This window comes from Schistocerca americana, chromosome 8 (genome assembly GCF_021461395.2).
Source record: "Schistocerca americana isolate TAMUIC-IGC-003095 chromosome 8, iqSchAmer2.1, whole genome shotgun sequence".
Lineage (NCBI taxonomy): Eukaryota > Metazoa > Arthropoda > Insecta > Orthoptera > Acrididae > Schistocerca > Schistocerca americana.
The window spans coordinates 395,122,663-395,147,267 of record NC_060126.1 but is presented as its reverse complement, the minus strand read 5'-3'; the positions used below and the strand labels follow the sequence as shown (position 1 = coordinate 395,147,267).

Below are 24,605 nucleotides of genomic sequence, written 5' to 3'. Positions count from 1 at the left end.
ATGGTTTAGGTGGTACTGTTGGCTTGTGGCTACAATCATATCTAAAGGATCGGAATCAGACTGTATTGTTAAATGGCTCTTCTGGAGAACCTGCCTTGTCTGAATGGGGCACGATAACGTGTGGTGTGCCTCAAGGCTCCGTTTTGGGCCCACTGCTTTTCCTCATCTTCATTAATGATCTTCCTCTTTGTTCTGAGATAAACAGCAAATTTACCCTGTTTGCTGATGATCACAATCTTGAACAAACTACAAATACTGTTTTTAATGACATCTTAAATTGGTTCTCCTCAAATGGTCTCTCTCTCAATGCAAATAAAAGTCATTATATGAGGTTCCATACATCACAAAGTAATCTTGCTGAAATTAACATAAAATGTAGAGATCAACCATTACAGAAAGTTGAAGATACAAAATTCCTGGGTGCTTATTGTTGTTGTTGTAGTCTTCGGTCCTGAGACTGGTTTGATGCAGCTCTCCATGCTACTCTATCCTGTGCAAGCTTTTTCATCTCCCAGTACCTACTGCAACCTACATCCTTCTGAATCTGCTTAGTGTATTCATCTCTTGGTCTCCCTCTACGATTTTTACCCTCCACGCTGCCCTCCAATACTAAATTGGTGATCCCTTGATGCCTCAGAACATGTCCTACCAACCGATCCCTTCTTCTAGTCAAGTTGTGCCACAAACTTCTCTTCTCCCCAATCCTATTCAATACTTCCTCATTAGTTATGTGATCTACCCATATAATCTTCAGCATTCTTCTGTAGCACCACATTTCAAAAGCTTCTATTCTCTTCTTGTCCAAACTATTTATTGTCCATGTTTCACTTCCATACATGGCTACACTCCATACGAATACTTTCAGAAATGACTTCCTGACACTTAAATCAATACTGGATGTTAACAAATTTCTCTTCTTCAGAAACGCTTTCCTTGCCATTGCCAGCCTACATTTTATATCCTCTCTGCTTCGACCATCATCAGTTATTTTGCTCCCCAAATAGCAAAACTCCTTTACTACTTTAAGTGCCTCATTTCCTAATCTAATTCCCTCAGCATCACCCGACTTAATTCGACTACATTGCTTTATCCTCATTTTACTTTTGTTGATGTTCATCTTATATCCTCCTTTCAAGACACTGTCCATTCCCTTCAACTGCTCTTCCAAGTCCTTTGCTGTCTCTGACAGAATTACAATGTCATCGGCGAACCTCAAAGTTTTTATTTCTTCTCCATGAATTTTAATACCTACTCTGAATTTTTCTTTTGTTTCCTTTACTGCTTGCTCAATATACAGATTGAACAACATCGGGGAGAGGCTACAACCCTGTCTTACTCCCTTCCCAACCACTGCTTCCCTTTCATGTCCCTCGACTCTTATAACTGCCATCTGGTTTCTGTACAAATTGTAAATAGCCTTTCGCTCCCTGTATTTTACCCCTGCCACCTTTAGAATTTGAAAGAGAGTATTCCAGCCAACATTGTCAAAAGCTTTCTCTAAGTCTACAAATGCTAGAAACGTAGGTTTGCCTTTCCGTAATCTTTCTTCTAAGATAAGTCGTAAGGTCAGTATTGCCTCACGTGTTCCAGTGTTTCTACGGAATCCAAACTGATCTTCCCCGAGGTTGGCTTCTACTAGTTATTCCATTCGTCTGTAAAGAATTCGTGTCAGTATTTTGCAGCTGTGACTTATTAAGCTGATAGTTCAGTAATTTTCACATCTGTCAACACCTGCTTTCTTTGGGATTGGAATTATTATATTCTTCTTGAAGTCTGAGGGTATTTCACCTGTTTCATACATCTTGCTCAACAGATGGTAGAGTTTTGTCAGGACTGGCTCTCCCAAGGCCGTCAGTAGTTCCAATGGAATGTTGTCTACTCCTGGGGCCTTGTTTCGACTCAGGTCTTTCAGTGCTCTGTCAAACTCTTCACGCAGTATCATATCTCCCATTTCATCTTCATCTACATCCTCTTCCATTTCCATAATATTGTCCTCAAGTACATCACCCTTGTATAGACCCTCTATATACTCCTTCCACCTTTCTGCTTTCCCTTCTTTGCTTAGAACTGGGTTTCCATCTGAGCTCTTGATATTCATACAAGTCGTTCTCTTATCTCCAAAGGTCTCTTTAATTTTCCTGTAGGCGGTATCTATCTTACCCCTAGTGAGATAGGCCTCTACATCCTTACATTTGTCCTCTAGCCATCCCTGCTTAGCCATTTTGCACTTCCTGTCGATCTCATTTTTGAGACGTTTGTATTCCTTTTTGCCTGTTTCACTTACTGCATTTTTATATTTTCTCCTTTCATCGATTAAATTCAATATTTCTTCTGTTACCCAAGGATTTCTGTTAGCCCTCGTCTTTTTACCTATTTGATCCTCTGCTGCCTTCACTACTTCATCCCTCAAAGCTACCCATTCTTCTTATACTGTATTTATTTCCCCCATTCCTGTCAATTGCTCCCTTATGCTCTCCCTGAATCTCTGTACAACCTCTGGTTCTTTTAGTTTATCCAGGTCCCATCTCCTTAAATTCCCACCTTTTTGCAGTTTCTTCAGTTTTAATCTACAGTTCATAACCAATAGATTGTGGTCAGAGTCCACATCTGCCCCTGGAAATGTCTTACAATTTATAACCTGGTTCCTAAATCTCTGTCTTACCATTATATAATCTATCTGATACCTTTTAGTATCTCCAGGGTTCTTCCATGTATACAACCTTCTTTCATGATTCTTGAACCAAGTGTTAGCTATCATTAAGTTGTGCTCTGTGCAAAATTCTACCAGGCGGCTTCATCTTTCATTTCTTACCCCAAATCCATATTCACCTACTATGTTTCCTTCTCTCCCTTTTCCTACACTTGAATTCCAGTCACCCATGACTAATAAATTTTCGTCTCCCTGCACTATCTAAATAATTTCTTTTATTTCATCATACATTTCTTCAATTTCTTCGTCATCTGCAGAGCTAGTTGGCATATAAACTTGTACTACTGTAGTAGGTGTGGGCTTCGTATCTATCTTGGCCACAATAATGCGTTCACTATGCTGTTTGTAGTAGCTTACCCGCATTCCTATTTTCCTATTCATTATTAAACCTACTCGTGCATTACCCCTATTTGATTTTGTGTTTATAACCCTGTAGTCACCTGACCAGAAGTCTTGTTCCTCCTGCCACCGAACTTCACTAATTCCCACTATATCTAACTTCAACCTATCCATTTCCCTTTTTAAATTTTCTAACCTACCTGCCCGATTAAGGGATCTGACATTCCACGCTCTGATCCGTAGAACGCCAGTTTTCTTTCTCCTGATAACGACATCCTCTTGAGTAGTCCCCGCCCGGAGATCCGAATGGGGGACTATTTTACCTCCGGAATATTTTACCCAAGAGGACGCCATCATCATGTAATCATACAGTAAAGCTGCATGCCCTCGGGAAAAATTACGGCTGTAGTTTCCCCTTGCTTTCAGCCGTTCATAGTACCAGCACAGCAAGGCCGTTTTGGTTATTGTTACAAGGCCAGATCAGTCAATCGTCCAGACTGTTGCCCTTGCAACTACTGAAAAGGCTGCTGCCCCTCTTCAGGAACCACACGTTTGTCTGGCCTCTCAACACATACCCCTCCGTTGTGGTTGCACCTACGGTACGGCTATCTGTATCGCTGAGGCACGCAAGCCTCCCTACCAACGGCACGGTCCATGGTTCATGGGGGGGGGGGGGGGGTAGACAGCAAATGTAATTGATCAGTTCACATTCTTCACATATGTAAAAAACTTAGCTTGGCAACATTTGCATTACAGGTAATTTCTTCAGTGGCTGAAGTCAACACCACTAAGGTTGCCTACTTTGGTTACTTCCACTCATTGATGTCATATGCTATCATATTCTGGGGGAACAAACCACTGGCAAAAACAGTTTTCACCATCCAAAAAAAAAAAAAGCAATCAGAAAAATGTGTGGGGTCCATCAAAGACACTCTTGTAGGCACTTGTTTCGGAAGATAGGTATCCTAACAACTGCCTCACAGTATATTTTTTCCTTGCTGACCTTTGTGTGCAAAAATTATTCTATCTACCAAGACAACAGTAAATTCCATGGCTATAGCACCAGAAACAAAAACAATCTACATTTCGAAATGAAACGTCTCACTCTGGTACAAAAAGGAGTTTTCTACTCCAGCATTAACCTGTTCAAGGCTCTCCCACTACATATCAACATACAGAACTGCCAAAATTTAAACAAGTTCTCAAAGATCACGTGACAGAGAAATCTTTTTATACTGCGGATGAATATTTGAAAGAAAATGTATTCCATCACTAAAATTATTGTGTCTGACCAGCAGTTCTAGGTGACTTTCCCAAAATTTACCATTTGTCTTAGACCTCTCCAGTCCTTTTCCTTTGCCCTTCTTCCTTCCCCCTTAACCCTTCTGCCTGAAGAAGGAGCCACTGGCTCTGAAAGCTTGCCAATCACAACAGTCTTTTATGTGTGTGTTCTGCCGCTGCTTGGTGAGTAGATCTTTTATTTATCCAGTTAAACAATTTTATCAATAATTGACTTTTCTTTTTCAGATGCACTCCCCTCCCTCAGGGGTTGGGACTTTTAGTATGTTGTTCATGGCACTCCTTCCTACTACTGTACGAAAATTTGTGACAATTTATTTCTTGCATTTGACCTTTTCTTATCATCATTGATTGGACTATGGTGTGTTGGCTCATCAGTGTTTGTTCCCCAAGTCCAACAATGACACACAGGTGAGAAGGAGCATTTCTGTGGATGGTCATCACTGAAGTTCTTCACCATGCAGTCATCTTGAATATTTTTCTTTCTCAATTATTTTTAGTATTGAGAAGAGTGAAACCCATTGGGACACTGCACAGTAAATCATTATGAAGTGTGCCATGGATATAAATGTAATTATATATGGTATAGATTATGTGAGAAATATGGAGCAGTGATGTCATTAAACACACATATAAAATAGTTGTACCAAGAGAAAAAATGTGATTCCATACAAAATTTCAACAATTGATGTTATCAAAAAAACAAGTATCAAACATATCTGCATTTTTTAAAAGATTTAAATTAGTACAAAAGGTCCAAACCACTTTGAGCATACTGAAACACTGACTGATGAGAGGGGACTGCATTTTATTAGTTTCTATTAGTAAATTATGAAACAAAATATGTTACATTCCTTTGAGGTATCTCTATTTATTAACCTGTGACGAGACCAAGATATACCACCACACAGCAGATCATAGGTGTATCAAGAAGTCTAGAGAGGTGGTCTAGAGAGGTGTTAAGATTTTGTACATCAAATAGAAAAGTTCTGAAAACAGATTTTTTTTCTACAAAGTGCTCTTTAAGGTAGATTTCTGGTAGTAATATAGAACTAGTAATGCTACTTATTACAGTGACTCGATGGACAGGGTTCAAATAATTCAGACTTCTATAACACAGGGCTTCCTCACTTAAAATATGTTGCTCCTCCATGCCAAAGCCAATTTTCATGACATTTCACAATAGCAAAAAATATTCATCAATTGTTTTAAATTTCCACAGCTGAAGGAGGAGAAAGATAGGAAACAAAGATGGTAGTCAGCCCTTGAAGGTAGTGTGTGCATAGCTCATAAGTCTTTCAATGGAAGCAGGATTCAGAAATGCTGATCACAGTATCTTTAGAAAAATAATTATTTAATTTGTAGTAAAGAGCAAGAAATTTACATGTAGCTTTTTACCTTACTCTTGTGTCTGGAGAGGCAACACCAAAGACACACAGTTTTCCTCCACAGTTGAGCATCCAGAGAGCATCTTCCATTGCCCTGCCATTACCACTGCACTCAATAGCAACATCAAAACCAAATTCTGGATCTTTCTCTTTTTGCTTTTTCAGTTCAGCTGGGCCAACAACTTTAAATCCAGTTCCTGAAAAAGAGAGTACAACTGAAAAATTTTGATGAAATATACAGGTGATGTTTCATCAACAGATTCCCTGAGATTACCAGGTTTTACCAGCTTCCCTATCCAGATTCCCCTGAACGATATTTTAGTGTATGTGAGAACAAGTTTCACATTACTAGTTTTTTATGGCAACAACTGAAATTTTTTGAATTGTCACTTCACCTTTTAGTGATTATTTCAAGTTCACCTGGGATTTACAGTTTCATCAACAATTCTGTAAATTATAAGCTCTTGCAACCTCTGTAAATTCCACTGTTACTGTCATCTGCCACAATTCCGTGTCATGTGAGGTCATGTCACTGTGCAGTAACCTAAAGCATATGGGAAATTCTGACAGGAACATGATCTGATCTGTTCTCACTGGAATGTAATACGAATAGAGTCTGATAGCAATGACATATCTTATATCAAGCAACATGTTCTTCACACTATGATCAGTATTAAATTAATGCACAATACTGTAAGTTGGCAAAGTACTAGAGTGCACTGAAATTAGTAAAAAGGAAGTAAAGCCTGAGTATTCAGTACCAGTCTGCAAATATTATGTTTAAATATGGACACACTTTTTTTTCAGTTTAAAGTAGCATCTTTGATTTTGTGTGAACGGTGAGTTCATGGCTATATGACAATCTCATGAACACTCTTGACGATGCAATGGGAGATGGACCGGAAGCCTAAGGGCCCACAGAAAATAATGAAGATTCACACAGGCAGTGAGGATGTGACATGCAGATGTGATCTAGCAACAAACATTACGACAATTCAAAGCATTTCACTTTTTCTTACTCAGTTCCACATTGTTTCTAAAGCAGAATCTCAGAACTATTTGTAATAAGAAACTCAGAACATTTATTTCTGCCAAAAAACAGTTCAATTTCCCCTAGAGTCTCCCATAATTCTGTGAATTTATTGAATTCCCAGAGAGTTCTTGGATTTTTGACTATTTGTCACTTATTGTAAACAACTCATGAGTCAGATCTTTATGTGGCATGTCAAACAACTAGTAACTGCTCTAAATACATCTCTTGCTCTATTGCAAATGAAGATACAATGCAGGTGTAATAACATAACTGTTCTGGCAGTCAATTATAAAAACACATTTTTCTTATTGTTGTTAGGATCATCAAGTATCCTCCAACTCTTCATCACATGATGAACTCTCTCTTTCCATTTCCTCCTGGATGGTGTTTTAGTCTCAAGTTCTTCCAGCATCATTCTGATGCTTTCTTTGATGTCTTCTGTCCACCTTCTCCTTGGTTTTCTTCTGTTTCTTTGACCTTCAGTTCTTCGGAGCATTACAGCTCTTTCTAGTGAGTCTTCTGCTCTTGTGATATGCCCAATGCAATGTAATGTCATCTCCAGTACTTTGTCTCATAAGATTTTTTGGCTTTATTTTCTTTCAGAATAGTTGTTTCTGTTTTCAGCCCACAAAGTCCTCAGGATTCTTCTTCAAACCCACATCTTAAAAGAATAGATTTTCTTGGAATCCATTCTTTTTATTGTCCATGATTCACATCTGTACAAGACTACAGGAAAGATCAAAATTTCAGTGATTTAGTCATTTTTATTTTGGTTGATAGTGACAATTTCCATTCCTTTAGCAGCTTGCTGAATTTAATTGTGACAGGTTATTAAGCTGACTCTTCTTCTTATTGCTCAATGTGGAAACTACTTTTTCATGGCATATATATATATATTTTTTTGACAGCAAATTAGGGCTAAATTTAAAGGAAACAAAAATTTTGACAACAAATTCTTCAAACTTAGCCCTAGGCCAAATTTTTCACTTTCAGCATACTTTTAATGTGTCCTTTACTGCCTGCTGTACGCATCGTGTCATCTGCACATCTTAAGTTGTTGGTTCAATACACTCCCACCCTGACAATTTTTACTTAATTACCATACTAAATGAAAAGAAACTGATGTACCTTCATTCGTGATGCGCGCAATTTCAGAGATCATGCATCCATACAGTTCACAGTCTGATTTATAGAGGCCACCTGGGTCACCCCCTTGGTGCACTCTGGTGAGCTGCCAAAGAAACAGTAATATTTAAGCATTCACAAATTAGTGCTTGGCCAGTATTGCTGTTGTCCATTCAATGTGTTCAGTGCTATGTGCAACCTGTACTTAATTATATCTTACGATGACTCTATAAAATACTGTGTTCCATAAATCACATTTGTTGTTACTGTAGCAAGCTTGGCGACTAGTGAGGGTTACATTTCCATAGCATATTAGTGTCAGTGCAAAGTGACCCAACAAACATCTTGATAGAAGAAATACTCCAACATATCAATGCCCAGCAGCGAGCTTTCACAGAACAACAGCAGGCTCTCACCACCACTCTCAGTCAAGTGGCATCTGCATGTTCACAGCAGGTTACTCTTCTGTCAATGCAATCATTGCCCTTTCTGGCATGTGATGATTGGGACTCCTAGAAGACATGATTACACCAAAATTTCCAGGTCTTTTTGTATGGGCAATATAAACCTATGTAGGGCTTTCTTTCTTTCCTGATATTTCCTGTGCATGTATCACTTGTTGTGCCAACCTGCACCTTAGCATGATATGGCCAGCTTATCATTTGATGAAATGTGCAAGCTTTTCTCCATCTATTACTGTGACAGAACCCATGGAATTGCAACATGTGTGGCATTTTAATATTGTCAGAAACACCTAAGCCAATCTGACAAAGTCTATGCTGCAGAATTACATGGGTTGAGCTGTCATCGTAAATTTGTCACTAGTACCCATCACGAATCTTATACTGATCATATGGAGTGTGACATTATCTGTCTGGCCCTGAATAGGGAAGTCTGTGAAAAAGCACTTCAATGTAAGTATCCAGCACTTACAAATTTGCTCATACAGCACAGTCCTTTTAAGTGTCACGAGCCGCAGGCAATCAGATTACTGCATGGGTGGAGGTGTTGGAAGTTGTTCAATCAACACCTGTTAAGCATGCTGTAAGTGTTCAGGATGATGGGGAAGCTGCTGCAGTAGTACAACCTTTGACTCAGCCTTGGATGAGGCAGCATCAGTTATGGTCACAGCAGCAATGGGCCTTGTCACAACAGTGGCCATGTGCTCCCCTTCTGTCTTGCCCACATTGCTTCTTCCAAAATGAGCATGCTGTGTGCCTTGAGTGTTGGGCTGTTTGCAATGTCAAAAGCAAGGCCACATTAGATCAGTGTGTAGCTCCTCTTCAAATGTGATGGACACAGTAGTACCGACGAACATAAACTGTATCTCTACAATGACCATCTCCCCAAAAAAATTGTTTATTGACATGTGTGTGTTTAATAAAATGCTAAAAATGCAAGTGGACACAGTATCTGCAGTGATTTTAGTAAACCCAAAAACATACATGGACTTGTGCCCCCCTCCCCTCACACAGGTTAGCTACAATAAACAGCAGATTTTGATCCTATGTTAATTATCTATTGTTCCCCTTTCATCTTCCTTGTTGTGGATCATTCCCATACTGGAGACTTGTTTGGGTTAGATGCATTTAATGATTTTGATTTCTCCATTGCTGATGAGGTAAATTTTGTGTCAGATCGAGTTCTGTATCAACAGCTGGAATCCTTCTGCTCTGTTTTTGTCACTCTTTTACCCTTGTCTTAATTGTGGTATCAGTTTTCAGGCCTGCATTACCATGAAAGAGTCCACCCGTTCTAATGTTTTTTGGGCGTGGCAGATGCCAGTCATGTTGCGTGAGTCTATCAAGGCCGAATTAGACCATTTGACATTTTCTCAATGCCATTTAGTCTGTTTCTTCAAGTGAATGGGCTACACCAAAGGTCATTGTTAAGAAGCCGATGGGTAAGCTTTACCCCTGCAGTAACTTCAGTGTCGAGATTAATGCACAGTCCCTGACAGATACATACCATTTGCTCTGCCATGATGAATTGCTCACAAAATTGGCAGATGGCCACTACTTTTCCAAGGCTTATTTGTTAGAAGCATAACTCCAGCTCCACTTGGATGAGGCCACTGGGCACCTTATCATTGCCAGTACACCTTTCAGCCTATACCAATATCAATGGTTTCTTTTGGGTGTCGTTAGCACACCCGCAAGTTTTCAACATTTCTTAGAACAGCTGACAGCCTCTGTGCTTGGCTGCTGCAATTACCTGGACTATATTGTTGTTTCAGGTTCTTCCACTGAAGACCACCATACCAAACTCCAATCATTGTTTTCTGTTTTGCAGTCTGCAGGTGTCAAGTGCAATCTTGCAAAATCTCAATTTGCAAAATGTCAATTTAGTACCTAGGTATTGAGGTCTCTCATTCATGGGTCAAGCCGATCAGTCATCATGCTGACACAATTGCAGCTTTGCTGTGGTTCACTTCTGTTAAGGAACTGCAAGCACTTCTAGGTAAAATTTCATACTATCATAAGTTTTACTGGATGCACCCACTGTTTCTCAGCCCCTGCACACACTTTTGTGTAAGAATGAGCCTTTTTTCTGGTCCCCCTTGTGACTGAGCATTCACTTTGCTTAAATCTAAGCTCCAGCCTTTCCCCTGTCTGGTAACTTTTCAGCTGTGTCAGCATCTCGTGTTGACCTAAGCCTGGTCTTGGTGCAGTGTTGGTGCACAAATACATGGATGGGTCTGAATGACCCATTGCTTACACTTCTAAGACTTTAAATCCCACTCAGCAGTGGTATTCTCAGACTGCAAAGGAGACTTTAGCGATTGTATTCACCCTCAAGAAGTTCCACCTCTCTTTGTATGGTTCTAAGTTCCATTTAATCATGGATCACATGTCATTGGTTGCTCTTTATAACCCTTTGGCTACCGTTCTGGACACATTGTTTGTAGTGGTGGGCTCTCTTCCTCTCTTGTTATCATGATCAGATCCATTAACCAGCTAACAGTGCAACACACTAACGCCAATGACTTACCTCACCTTCTGATCCAGTCAGACCCAGCATTCAATCAGGACAAGTTACGTTTTTTCTATTTAGATACTGTGAACCAGAACATGGTTGTTGGTTTTCGCTTCACTAGTGCCACAATAGTATCGGCCGTCATTGTGGATCCTATACTTAGTTTGGTCCTATCTTTTATGCAACATGGATGGCCAGAAAAACCCTCAGTTGTGCCTTGGATCCCTTGCATAATTACTTCTCCCTTCAACATCATCTTTCTGTGTTTGACAGGGTTCTATTGCTAGCTAAGGAGGACGCTGCTCCCCAGGTTATGATTCCCATTTCCTTACACCATAAAGTACTGCAGCTTCTGCATGTCTGTCATTGGGGGATCTCTCACACCGAAGCTTTGGCCCGCCAGCATGTGTGCTGGCCAGGCATAGATGGCAACATTGCTTGTCACCACATGCACTCACTGTGTTCAGCAACAGGGGGCTCTGTGGGTATCTTTCTCCCTCTGGCCGATTCTGCAGCAGCTGTGGGTGCATCTACATGTCGAGTTTGATAGGCCCTTCCTAAATCAGTATTGGCTCATTTTAGTGGATGCCTATTCCAAGTTTCCCTATATGGCATGTTGTCCGACCATGTCCATGGCGGCCACTATTTTGGTCCTGCTTAAGATTTTTGCAAATGAGGGACTTCCATCTATCGTGGTTACTGATAACAGCCCCCAGTTTGTTTCTTAGACTTTGCATCTTTCTGTCAAGCTAGTGGTGTTTGCCAACTCACAGCTCCTCCATTTCATCTTCACTCTAATGGTGAGGTCAAACGTATGTTTTGGACATTTAAAACTCATTTGCAGTAGTATTTATTCTGGCAGGCTGTCTAAAGCTGCTTTAGACCATTTTTTGAGTTTGTACTGTTTCATACTAGTGGGGTACAAGAGCATGGCAGAGCTGGTATGTGGAGGGCAACCATAGACTCTCCTTCACCTGCTGCATATGATGCTGTATCCGCTGGCGTTGCCACGTTCTGGCTGAGTGCACCTGTCTGGGCTCGTGGGTTCGGCTGCAGGCTAAACTGGGTTCCTGCCATCATTAAGCACCTGTACATTGTCCACATTCCTGATGGGTGGACATCCCATCACTTCGAACAGATGCAGCTGCACATAGCAGGGTCTGTTCTGGTGCATTGCCTCCCCCCCCCCTCCCCCCTCCCCCCCTCCCAGCTGCTGGTGCCTGTTCCTGTGTTGCAGACAGTCCAGTTTGCATCACAGGGAGGTTGCTGCCTAGTGGAGTGCTGTCTGGGGTCTCTGCTCCACCCCCACTCCTCAACTGTCATCGTCAGTGCAGCCCCCACTGCACCTAGTGCTGCAGCTGCCTCCGCCTCCATTTCTGGTTCCTGTGTGGCCATTGTCTCTGACGCTGATGAGTGTCTTGTGCAACCTTGTCATTCCAGCTCTCCAACAGCATGGATGTGTGGATGGGATCATTTTTATGTGAGATGGTGCCCCTCTGCAAAATGCAAATCCAGTTACTGAAGCACCACTTCAGAAATGCTAGAATTATCAGCTGCCATTTCCCCACAGCCTGGCTGTCCCAATCACCTGATCTTAACCCATGTGACTTCTGGCTGTGGGGCTATCTGAAAGACGTTGTGTTCAGTGTCCTGATTGCAAATTTAGCTGCATTGAAGGCACACATTGTGCAACACACTCTGAACATGACTCTGGACGCACTTTGATCAGTTGTGGAACATGCTGTTTCTCAATTTCAACTTGTTGCAGAAAATGGTGGACACAATATTGAACATGTTTTGTGCCTGTCAGATGGAATTAATAATCCGATTTGATTTTGATTGATGCTTTTTATGTGGTTTTTGGCCTCAGGACAATTAAAAACCTATGTGATTGACGCTTTTTATGTGGTTTTTGGTCTCAGGACAATTAAAAACTGACATGAGTGATGCATTTTATGGAGTTTTTGACCTCAGGACGATTAAAAATCGAATTTTCCCATCTGATGCGATATGACCTTGCCGTGGTGGATGGGGTTACGTAACTAAAAGTATCACACCTGTACACCCATGCACACTGAGTAGTACTGTTTGTTTAATGTCAGATCTACACGTTAGGCATTGTTGTATGATTCATTAGTCATTTGCAGTCAGCCACTATTAAATTATGATGCTTACAGCACCATCTACTGCTACATTTTGTAACTATTTATTTTTCTTCTGCCATACATTTTTCCCCTTCTCTGATAATATTCGATTGCAATTTGATGTCATTCTAACCAGTGGTGTTATTTCTACAGTGGTTTGATAGTTTAACATTAATTATAATTACCCTGTACATTCCTGTCCGACGCCTTTACCTTTCCTGAAAGTTTCTTCGTATCCTTGTTGTATTTTTGCTGTTGCTTCTTACTTTTTGTACAGATTTCTGATTACCTTTATGTATGATGCTCTGGTATTCGCATAAAGCCTAGTATTTGAAACATTTTTGAAACAATTACACAGTCAAATGCTTTGTTGTTATCTTCTTGTTACACAGATAAAAATTACACTGGCATCAATTATGAGCACTGGATTAGTGAAGGAATTCTTTTTATGACATACTTACATAGATTCCATGAACACACTCCATGCTTCTGAGCATTTATGACCTAAAGAAGGGAAATATGACATGGAAAGTTTTAGACCTGTCTAAAAGTATATATTTCTATCTGATAGTCCATGCAATGTAAGATAAATATGAAAAGGCCTTAGAAATGGGGAGATCACTCAGGATGATTGTATGATCTCCTGATTTGATAAATGTTAAGAGAATGTAATATTAGAGAAAATATAAAGCTATTGGAAGAATTCTGGTTCATCCAAACTATATGAACTTCACTGCTCCAAAAGGCTCCTGGTTATAGGTTTAAGGAGATTAAACATCTAAGATCATCAGTCTTATCCTCACGCCCCGTGATCAAATCAGTGTACCCAATCTATCTACATCTAGAGGAAATTCTGTGTGCAATTTGAGAAAAATTTTCTAAATGTGTTTTGCAGCTTGTATCTGAGGTGGCACATTGGTATCAGACTGGTATTCATCTAATGAGATGTGAGAAGCTGCTTCAAAACCACATCCAGACTAGCCAGCACACTGGCCCTTTTTGTCAATATGCTGGGCAGTTTTGAACTGGTGCCAGCATGTCTCCCCCATCCTGGAAGTGGGTACTTTAACATGCATGGCTGCCGAACTGGGTTTACCACTCCATGCAGACCATTTCTATGGTCTGGTCAAAGAGGAGATGACAATGATCTCTAAAAATGTGTAATTTGAGTGATTCAGGCATGGATCTCTCTCTTGCAGGACAAACAATGCTTAATAAAGTGTTATACAAGGCCATGACAACTCAGAGGTACAGAACAACGTATTTTGACTGTTGTGCTTGCTGAGGAAAAATCAGGAAAACATTCTTGAGAATTATAATGCTCATCCAAACAGAGCATATCAAGCCAGCAAAAACTCTGAGGAGTTTTGTATTCCTGTGCACAGTGGACATATTCATTATTAAAGTTTGATTGAAATCTTTTATTGTATTATTGAGTTAATTTTATGGGAGATCAGAATTGTAGACAATGTTTCCTATGTATTTTTTTCATCACTAGATCATGCGTCTACATTTTTTTTATTAAACTGTTAGGAAATAATTTCTTTAGTGGAGTATGGCAAGCCCTATCTAGGTTTCATCATTTCTTGCAATGAATTCTAGCTCACTCATAGTCCCAAAAGTAAAGAATCATACACAGTTTAGAAACTATCCAGTTCATGAAGATAGGCTGATTGTTTTGTGGCAATACAATAGAAATATTTTCCTGCCACTAGCATTGAATAGTATATTAACATCTGGTCCACCTCACTTCACTTAAAACTGTATTAGTATCTATTACATTTCAGTTTTGTAGATCCTGCTTGAACATGTCCAACAAAAACTCCCTGCAGATGCTTAGTACTACAAAATGCACCTCTCACAGTAAGTTGGTCAAAAGCAATACTGAATGTAGGTAACACAAATCTCAAAGCTAGTCTTATTTAACTTCATTATTTTCACTCATCTGAAATCAGAGTTATATTGTTAACATGTTGGACCATCTTAGGCTGTTCTGGAGATAATTAAGATGAGTATTGAAGCAAATACCAGAAGATAAGTTCCAGAACTCTACCAGGCTTGTCCATCACATTCAGTCATATATACACAACTTTGTAAAGAGCCATGTTCATGTAGACTCTACAAAACTGTGATGGTTATAAAAAACATTTAAATTGATCTGCATGTGTAACTTACTGCTTATTACATACCCTGTGAAACAAGGTGGTGACTAAAAAATGATGGACCCTGTGGTGTATTTTTCCTTCTTTTCCTGCTGTTTATTTTGTAAGATTTGTGGTGGATCTTATACCAGTGCTAGTGGGAAGTTGTGTCCCTGGCTGATATAACAGGGCAGTATTGTGCTGACCCCAATACACCACCAGATGAAAGTAGTATTACCTTTATCCTCTCTTTTCAGAATAGTTTTTCTGTTTTGGTGGTCCGGGTCCTCCCATGCCACTTCCCTATCAACCCAACTGCGATGAAAATCCTTGGAATGCTTACACCAGTTCTCTCTATTGCACTACTAAATAAATAGCCACTCTTCTCACAAACAGGGATATATTTTGCCCAACATTTTCGTTATTACTTTTCACAACACAACTAACAATTTCTACGGTAATACCACTCTCTTGAGTACATTCAAACGTCTGTACATGCATACAGTAGGACCTGAGAGAGAAAGCAGGAAAACAACTACCACTCTGCAATTGTTCATTACATCCTTGTTGGTGCATTATTTAGTCCATGGCTCTCAGATACAGGCACTTGCTACACCATTGGACAAATGCCTCCCAGTGCTTGTAACACCATTTTTACTGGTCCCCTTCTTGCTGGCTCCACCACTGCTCCACATTCACTGGATACAAGAAAGGAAAACACACAGTTTCCCTTTCCCACAACATTTATCCTTATTCAAATTATTCATGAGCATCTCCTGTCTACAGTTTTTCAATAGCGTGTTGGAATGTTTACAAATATCCTGAAACATTACAATCCACAACTTGGATTAATAACCATTGATCAAGTACACCAGCCATCATAAGTGTTGTTTCTAGGGGTTCTCTGACATTTATCTATGCATATGCATTTTCTATCAAGTACTCTGTTAAAACAGCAGTCTCTGGCCACAAAACCGAATAAAAAAATTATGTTGAACTTTGGATACTGTGAAATAAGTTACCGGGCATTACTAACCAAGTTTTTCAGCAATTTTGCGCCTGTCCTCTAGGGGCTCACTTATTGTAACCTTTCGATGTCCTTGAACATGGAGTAGGCATGCCCATAAGTTGCCTATAATGCCAGCTCCTGTGATAAGGATACTAGAGCCCACAGGGATGGGCTGAACTCTGTCCCAGCCATGGGACAGACATGATATGGGTTCTGTTAATGCACCTGAAAAAGTAATTACCATAATTATTTATTAATACAATACTGGAAATCGTGTAGAATATGAGAAATGGAATAATAAATTAATCATTCACCATATGGTGGTGGCACAGAATGGTAGATGTGCCCATACAATAGGACACACACACACACACACACACACACACACACACACACACACAAAACAAACTGTGTTTGTTAGCTGAGCTACCATATTTACACTTATCTACAACTCAGTATCAATTCTGAGTGATTATATTTAGTCATTACATAAATTTCTGGTACTATTATGTCTAAATTAAGCTGAGTAAAACAATTATGATGGAATGTCATATACACATGTTTAAAAAATGCAAATGGAAATTTCAGTTTCAAGTTTTTCCTTCTGAGGAGTGTGATGAATAAGAGAATATAACACTCAAATAAATCTGATCCGTTTGACTGAAGGGAGTCAATTAATACCATACGTGTTATAAGAGACACGCTACACAAAAGAAACAAATCTGTGTTTCATATTCTTCTTTGTCTTTGTCTTTCCATATCTTCACAGGGTCAATGTTTATGGCAAGTTTCTCCCACCATTACTCTTCTTGGTCCTGCGTGTTGCCCTCTGTCAGTTGTTTTTCCCCCTCAAATGCAGTCTGCCCACATCATTTTAGGTTCTTCTCTTTCCATGCATCCTTCATCTGCTATCTCCATCAATCTCTTTTCAAGGTGACTTTGGTCTCTTCACATGAGATGTCCATACCACTGGAATCTTTCCTCAGTTCTGGGTGCTAGAAATTCAGTATTTACACTACTCTGCTCTCCTCCTCCCCCTTCTTCTTCTTCTTTTTCTTCTTTTAGAGGCTGCTACTGTCACTGTCATTTACTGTAGTATCATGAAATTACACCATATATTTTTCTTGTTTTGTAACAGTACATAATATGTTTTCCAATAATTATTTAATTAAATAGTGTGAAAATGTTACAGTATATTTCTACTGTAGATGTTGCTCACTGTGAATATCTGTCTAAAATTTCTACATTTTCCATTACAGTTTATCAAAGCAATTATGGCACCAATTAGAACCATTAGCAGCACATTTTTTTAGCAGATGTTTGTCCTCTCTCAGTTTTCCTTTCTTTATTATATATTTCTACATTCCAAAAGCACCTCATGGTGTGTCATGAAAAGCACTGTGTGTACCGTACTCACCCTGCCCCTCCCCCCCCCCCTTTTCCCTTCTTTCCATTACAGATATAAATGACATATGGGAAGAACAGTTGTTGATAAGTTTCTGTGTGCTTGAATCTCTCTAATTTTATCTTCATGACTTTTTTACAAGATATAGACTGAAGAGCCAGAGAAACTCGTACACCAGGCTAATATCATGTAGGGCCCCGACAAGCACACAGAAGTGCTGCAACACAACACGGCATGGACTCTACTAATGTCTGAAGTAGTGCTGGAGGCAACTTACACCACGAATCCTGCAGGGCTGTCCATAAATCCGTAAGAGTACGAGGAGGTGGAGATTTCTTCTGAAGAACACACTCCAAGGCATCCCAGATATGCTCACTAATGTTCATGTCTGGCAAGTTTGGTGGTCAGCAGAAGCATTTAAACTCAGAAGAGTGTTCCTGAAGACATTCTGTAGAAATTATTGATGTGTGAGGTGTCACACTGTCTGGCTGCAGTTGCCCAATTTTGTCAGAATACACGATGGACATGAATGGATGCAGGTGACCAGACAGGATGCTTGCATACATGTTATCTGTCAGAGTCACATCTAGACATATCAGGGGCCCCATATCACTCCAACTGCACATGCCTCACACCATTACAGAGCCTCCACTGGCTTTAAGAGTCCCCTGCTCACATTCAGATTCCATGAATTTATGAGGTTGTTTCCATACCCATACACATCCATCCACTTGATACAATTTGAAATGAGACTTGTCCGACCAGGCAACACATTTCCAGTCATCAACAGTCCAATGTCAGTTTTGACGGGCCCAGGCAAGGCATAAAGCTTTGTGTCATGCAGTCATCAAGGGTACATGAGTGGGCCTTGGGCTCCAAAAGCCCATATCGATGATGTTTCATTGAATGGTTCACACACTGACACTTGTAGATGACCCAGCATTGAAATCTGCAGCAATTTGCAGAAGGGTTTCACTTCTGTCATGTTGAACGATTCTCTTCAGTCATCATTGGTTCCATTCTTGCAGGATCTTTTTCCATCCCCAGTGAAGTCAGAGATTTGATGTTTTACCAGATTCCTGATATTCATGGTACGCTCATGAAATGGTCGTATGGGAAAATCCCCACTTAATCACTACCTCAGAGAGGCTGTGTCCAATTGCTCATGCACTGACTAAATAGCACGTTTGAACTCGCTTAAATCTTGATAATCTGCCATTGTAGCAGCCGTGACTGATCTAACAACTGCACCAGACACTTGTTGTTTTATATAGGCGTTGCTGACCTCAGTGCCATGTTCTGCCTGTTTACATAGCTTGTATTGCCTATACCAGATTTTTTTGGTGCTTCAGTGTATATAGAAGTAAGCAATATATTAGCTGAATATTCTAGCAATTTAAGCTCTCAGAATTTTAACAATAAACACTCCATGAAGAATGCTTTTCTTGCAGTGTCTGCCATTGGAATTAGATTGAAATGGGAATATGTGAACATGACTGCTTACAACTCAGCCATGTGATGATCTGGTTTTTTGCTGCACCCATGCACTTTGTTTAGTGAGGATGCAATTTTGACAGGAGCTGAAAAAGATTCGGTTTGCTAAAAATACATTTATACATCACAAATGAGTATGCAACTGACATATAAGTTCTGTATGTAAATTTCATTGCATTCATGATTATGTGCCCATGATAATTGTCATTAGCACAAATAGTTTACTCTTTTCACATGTCACAGGTCATGAGCACTGGTTCTGGAGGGTGTATACTCCCCAGTGTTGTAAGCATGTCGCCTGATTGCATGACCATAGGAAAACAATGGACTTGTGGCCTACTCAAAAACAAACTGCTACCTGCTCATTCCACATGCCATTGTGATCTTCGAGGATGTGAGAAAACAAAACAAAATGAATGGTGTCAAATAAGCTTCCTGTACACTTTTGGTGGGGAGCTCAAGGTATCTCTATGCACGTGCCCCATGGCAAGCATAATCAGATTGAGGAATCCTGCCTGCACAGTATTGATCCCAGCTTGCAATCTACTGTCTGCCTCGAGCCAATCTGCCTCACACTGTTGGCAAAATTTTTGGACAAACGTTAAGAGATTGTGCTGCAGTTGTGTTATTCACACATTTCTGTGGTAGGGCTGCTACAGGATGAGCATCTCTGTAACACTTTCATGCTTACTAAATGACCCTTTAGTGAAATATGCTGCTCTTCTTTCGATCTTCTCCATTTCCTCTATCAGTCCCATATGGTACAGATCCAAAATTGATGAGCAATGCTCAAGTATCAGTCAAATACAAGTTTCACCTCCTTGGTGAATGGACTACACTTCACAAGGATTCTTTCAATGAATCTCAGTCTGGTGTATGCCTTTTCTATGTATAGCCTTTTGTGTTTATCACAGAAAATCATGTGAAACTCCTTTTATTTTCTGTGTGAAGCAACAGGTGACAAAGCACTTAGTATTGTAATATGTTAAGTGACAGTTAATACTCCTCAGAGTGCTATAGGAGTTTCATTATTATTCTACTACACGTTTAAAGAGTTTAGCCATTCATCACCCAGAAAATGACAGTTTCTTTCTATATTATTAATGAATCACTATGCAAGATATTGGAATAAAGGGAGGTCTATTTCACAGCTGACACCTGCAGACAATGCAGACAGTACTATTTCATAAGATATATATCTCTCTCATCCCCACACCCCTGCCTTCTCATGGGTACATGCAGATGGTAGAGAAGAACATTCACAGTACTAACAAACAGTAACAGAGTGATGTACATGTTTTCAACTGTCTCTGTATAATACTGTAGTGGATAACCACCACTTGATGTAATAAATGGTTTTAAGAGACCTTGAATGTTCAAACAACTGCAAGTAAATAAGTTAGCGAAGTAAGGTGCTTCCATGAGCCGTTGATAGTTATCCCTTTTGGAAATCTACTTATTCTAGTGCTTCAATTCCGTAATGTACACTTCAGAAAACATGGCACTGTAATTGAGATCATTGTATGGTATGAAAATAAGGGTGATGCCTTCATTATGTGGAGTCATAGCAATTAAGACCTTGGATGCAAAGAAATGCATAAAAAGTTTCAAAAATGGTAACAATACATGATGATGATATGAGATAGTTTGAACACGTGATGTGTCAGTGTTCTGGATAGAGATCTGTTATGTAGACATCTCTGTTGTTGTGCCTGTATAGTGATCTCTGAAGATGGGGGAAAAAAGAAAGGAAAAAAATCATGATTAGAGCAGTGATTAAGTACTTTGTAGAGAAAGGTATGAATGCACAAAAAATTAATGCTGATTTTCAAAACACAGAGGAGGCCTGTGCTCCTTCATATTCAGTTGTTGCCAAATGGGAAAATATGTTGAAATTTGGTCGGAGTCACTTTGATAATCTGTGTAGAGGCCTGCCAAGATGTCCCATTATTTCACAAATTATTGGAACAGTGTATAAAACAGTCATGGAGGGTCGCTGACTGAAAATGTGAGAAGTTGCTAAAGCTATAGGGAAGTCCTCTAAATGGGAATGTCACACATTAAAAGTGGAATTGAATATGAGAAAATCATCTGCTAAGTGGCTGCAGTGATTATTAATACAGGATCAAAAATGCATCGGAATGGAAATGTCCAAACAATCTAACCCTTTTTCAGAGCAACAAACAAGATCTTTTTGCACTGGTATGTGAACACAGATGAAACTTTGGCCCACTACTATACCCCATAGACAAAACAACAGTCAAATGAGTGGAAACATATTGATTCACAACCACCAAAGAAACCAAAGGCAATATGGTTGGCTGGATGGGTCAAAGCGCCAGTTTTCTGGGTGTGGAAAGGATTGTGCTGATATATTATCTTCCAACTGGCCATAAAATTACTGGATGATACTATGCTAACCTCTTGGACCAGCCACAGCAAAAGATACATGAAGAAAGGCCAGGTCTGGCAAGGAAGAAAACTGTCTTTCATGAAGATAATGTGAGCAACACATATATGTTGTTGCCATTGCAAAAAATACATGAACTGTGTGTGTGTGTGTGTGTGTGTGTGTGTGTGTGTGTGTGTGTGTGTGTTGAAATTGTTGATACACCTGCCTTATTCACCTGATTTGGCTCCATCAGACTTCCATCTCTTCCCAAAACTCAAAATTTTCATCAGTGGATGGAGAATCTTTTCAAAGAAAGAACTGACAACTGAAGTTGATGGGTATTTTGCAGGCCAGAGGAATCTAATTTTTGAGCTGGGACCAAGGCATTGGAACACTGCTGCACCAAGCACATGAGAATGCATAGTGACTACACTCAAAAACAGAAAATTTTCACTGAGTTAAGTCATTTCCTTCTGTTCCATTCTGAGAAATTTTGAAACTTCAATCGTAGGTAGATAATTATTAATATCTCTCTGGATGATCTGGTCATGAGGTATGGCAATAAAAAACACCTTTTTATGGACACATTGAAAACTGATCCACACAGATTGATATCTGCTGTCTGGGTGGAGTGAACAAGTGAGAAAGAAGGGAGAAGAGGTGTGCAGTGCACAGATGGTTTTCTCACAACATACATAACAAAAAGATGCAAGGTACATTTAAAATATAATATTCAACAAATTGCCTCTTTTCTTAGAATAAATGGGTATTACACAAAGTTCATTAAACCACTGCAGAACCTTCTATTTTATAAACTAGTACGTACAACCATACCACACTAGTTGAACTTTGTGGCACATGTTCCTAGGATGATAGATAGAGTTTGTTACGTATTATGAAAGTGCAATGTGGAAACAATTTACACACAGGTTGGCACTGTTAGTGAGCAGCTCGGATGAATCAAAGACAAGTGAGATTTATTCAAATCAATATATTACACCATTTCTTGTGCAGACTGTGTACTGGTTTCTCTCAAAACAAATAAAAGATCTACTTCAAGATCATAGAGCAAATAGATTTGCAGGTTGTGAGAAATGCATTAATAGGCTGTAACTGAGTTTTAGCTGAACAGCTTCAGCCACAGAGTAAAATTTTTCAAGACACAATTTCTCACTTTGATGAGGAATTGACATTTCTTTTTAGTCAGAAAAGTAACAAAAATTACAATATCTTCATCAACAAAGATCAAAGTTGTGAGAAAAATAGACTTTAGATTAATTTTCTTATGACAATTTAATTGTAGTTTACTGGAGATAAAATCATATCATTGTAGTCTGGGAATAAAATCTGTGATCATGCCTGAACCATTATAAATAACTTAGAGCTCCAGGTTTATTGATGGTGGACAGAAACTGGCTGAAAATACTGACCAATGAGGGTTGCTTGTATGATTTTATAATGCTTTATCATAACTTAAAAAAAAAAGCAACAAGACACAATTGGTGATTGTAGTTGCAACAAGTTGTACACAACAGATGCACTATTAGAATGTCACTGCAGCAAATCCTTTTAACTTATTCACTATTTGCTTTTCACTGCTCATCCTCATCTTCAATTTGTCTAATCCACCCTTCTCCACATAATGTACAAATTCATGCTCTCACCTTGTTCTAGAGCAATGTTATCTGGCAATTTGTACACCTGTGTATCAGGAGCTGTACAGTACTGTGCCCATCCACCATTACAGTATATGCCTATTGTTGAGTTGATGCCTCCAGCGCTGCAGTAATGGTACTGTCCCCCAGAGCATGGGCCACAGGTGTTGCAACCACTGGAAAAAAAAATTGTTTCTTTAAGAACTGTAGCACAGGAAGTCCAGAAAGTGATGCATTCCATAACAAAAGCAAGAAACTTGTTTTCAAACTGCACACCACCATGCATGCACACATCACACACACCAACACACACACCAACACACATACACACACACACACCACACACCACACACCACACACCACACACACACACACACACACACACACGCAGAAACAATTAATATTACAATTTTTACAGTTACAATAATGTGACTTACTGTGTTATTAGATACTATGATTTTTAAAATTTTTAAGCTAGTTCAAAGCATAAAGACAAGCTTAAGAGATAATAAATGCATAAAAGACAAGAAATTTGATTTGAACAAAAGGAAAAATATAACTGAGTTAAGTTGTTAAAACCAAGAATAAATTTAAGAATGTGACTGTGCACAATTTAAAATCTAATATAATTCCCCAATTTGCCAAAAATTACACCAAAATTCAAAATAAGACACAGACAGGACGTATAATGGTTAAGTTATCTATAGAAAAGCAAGAGTGACAGAATGAGGAAAATATCTTAGTATAATGTCCAATGTCATGCAGGATGGCAGGCATATTTACATCAGGGAATAGACCAAAGAAATATGTACAGATGGGAGGAGGAGTACAAAGGAAAGAACAGAACAAGAAGAAGGGAGCAACATATAATTGTTAGGGACTGTTGAAAAGGTAAGATGAAGGAATAATAGAGAGAGATTGAGAAAGGTGGAGAAAAGGTTATGGGCAAAGAGAAAGAGAGGTGGAGAGAGGGTAGGTAAAGAAATAAATGGAGAAAGGGTGCAAAGAAAGTGAGTTGGTGAATGAGAAGTGGATGGGGAGAGTTTGACACACAGGAAGAAGGAGAATTAAATAATAGAGTGGAAATTCATACAGAGTTCGTGTAGCACCTGTATGGAAATTGGATTAATCAGATGTCTTTTGGCTACCATTCTGGCTAATCTGACTTCCCATCATGAATGCATTCAGCATCTTTCTTGACAGATATGATTCCATTTCTCCAAATGATGTAGCTCAATTGCAATATAATATTATACACTTTTCAAGACCTACTATTACTATCACTTCTAACACTGGTTGCTTTTATATTCTTCTTGCAAGAACTCCTCAGATATTTATTTATAACTGTAATAATAACTGATAATTGTATGACTATTTAGGAGATCAAGGTATTTACAAATTTATTGTTATCATTCCATTAACTTTCCTATAAAGAGAAAAATATCAGGCTGTTTACTTTATCTTTCCCCGGGGCACAGTACATAATCACAATAAT

The 24,605-nt window shown here is 39.3% G+C and overlaps 1 protein-coding gene across 1 annotated transcript in view; it reads right to left on the bottom strand.

Moving 5' to 3' along the window:
* The window catches only part of LOC124545985 (D-arabinitol dehydrogenase 1-like), a 51,908-nt gene that overhangs the window by 5,967 nt on the left and 21,336 nt on the right, over nucleotides 1-24,605 (bottom strand). The window contains exons 4-6 of the mRNA XM_047124951.1: nucleotides 23,120-23,286; nucleotides 16,192-16,389; nucleotides 5,747-5,933 (exon numbers count right to left, since the gene is read on the bottom strand). Coding sequence (XP_046980907.1) covers nucleotides 5,747-5,933; nucleotides 16,192-16,389; nucleotides 23,120-23,286 — 552 coding nt within the window. The remainder of the gene's footprint in view (nucleotides 1-5,746; nucleotides 5,934-16,191; nucleotides 16,390-23,119; nucleotides 23,287-24,605) is intronic.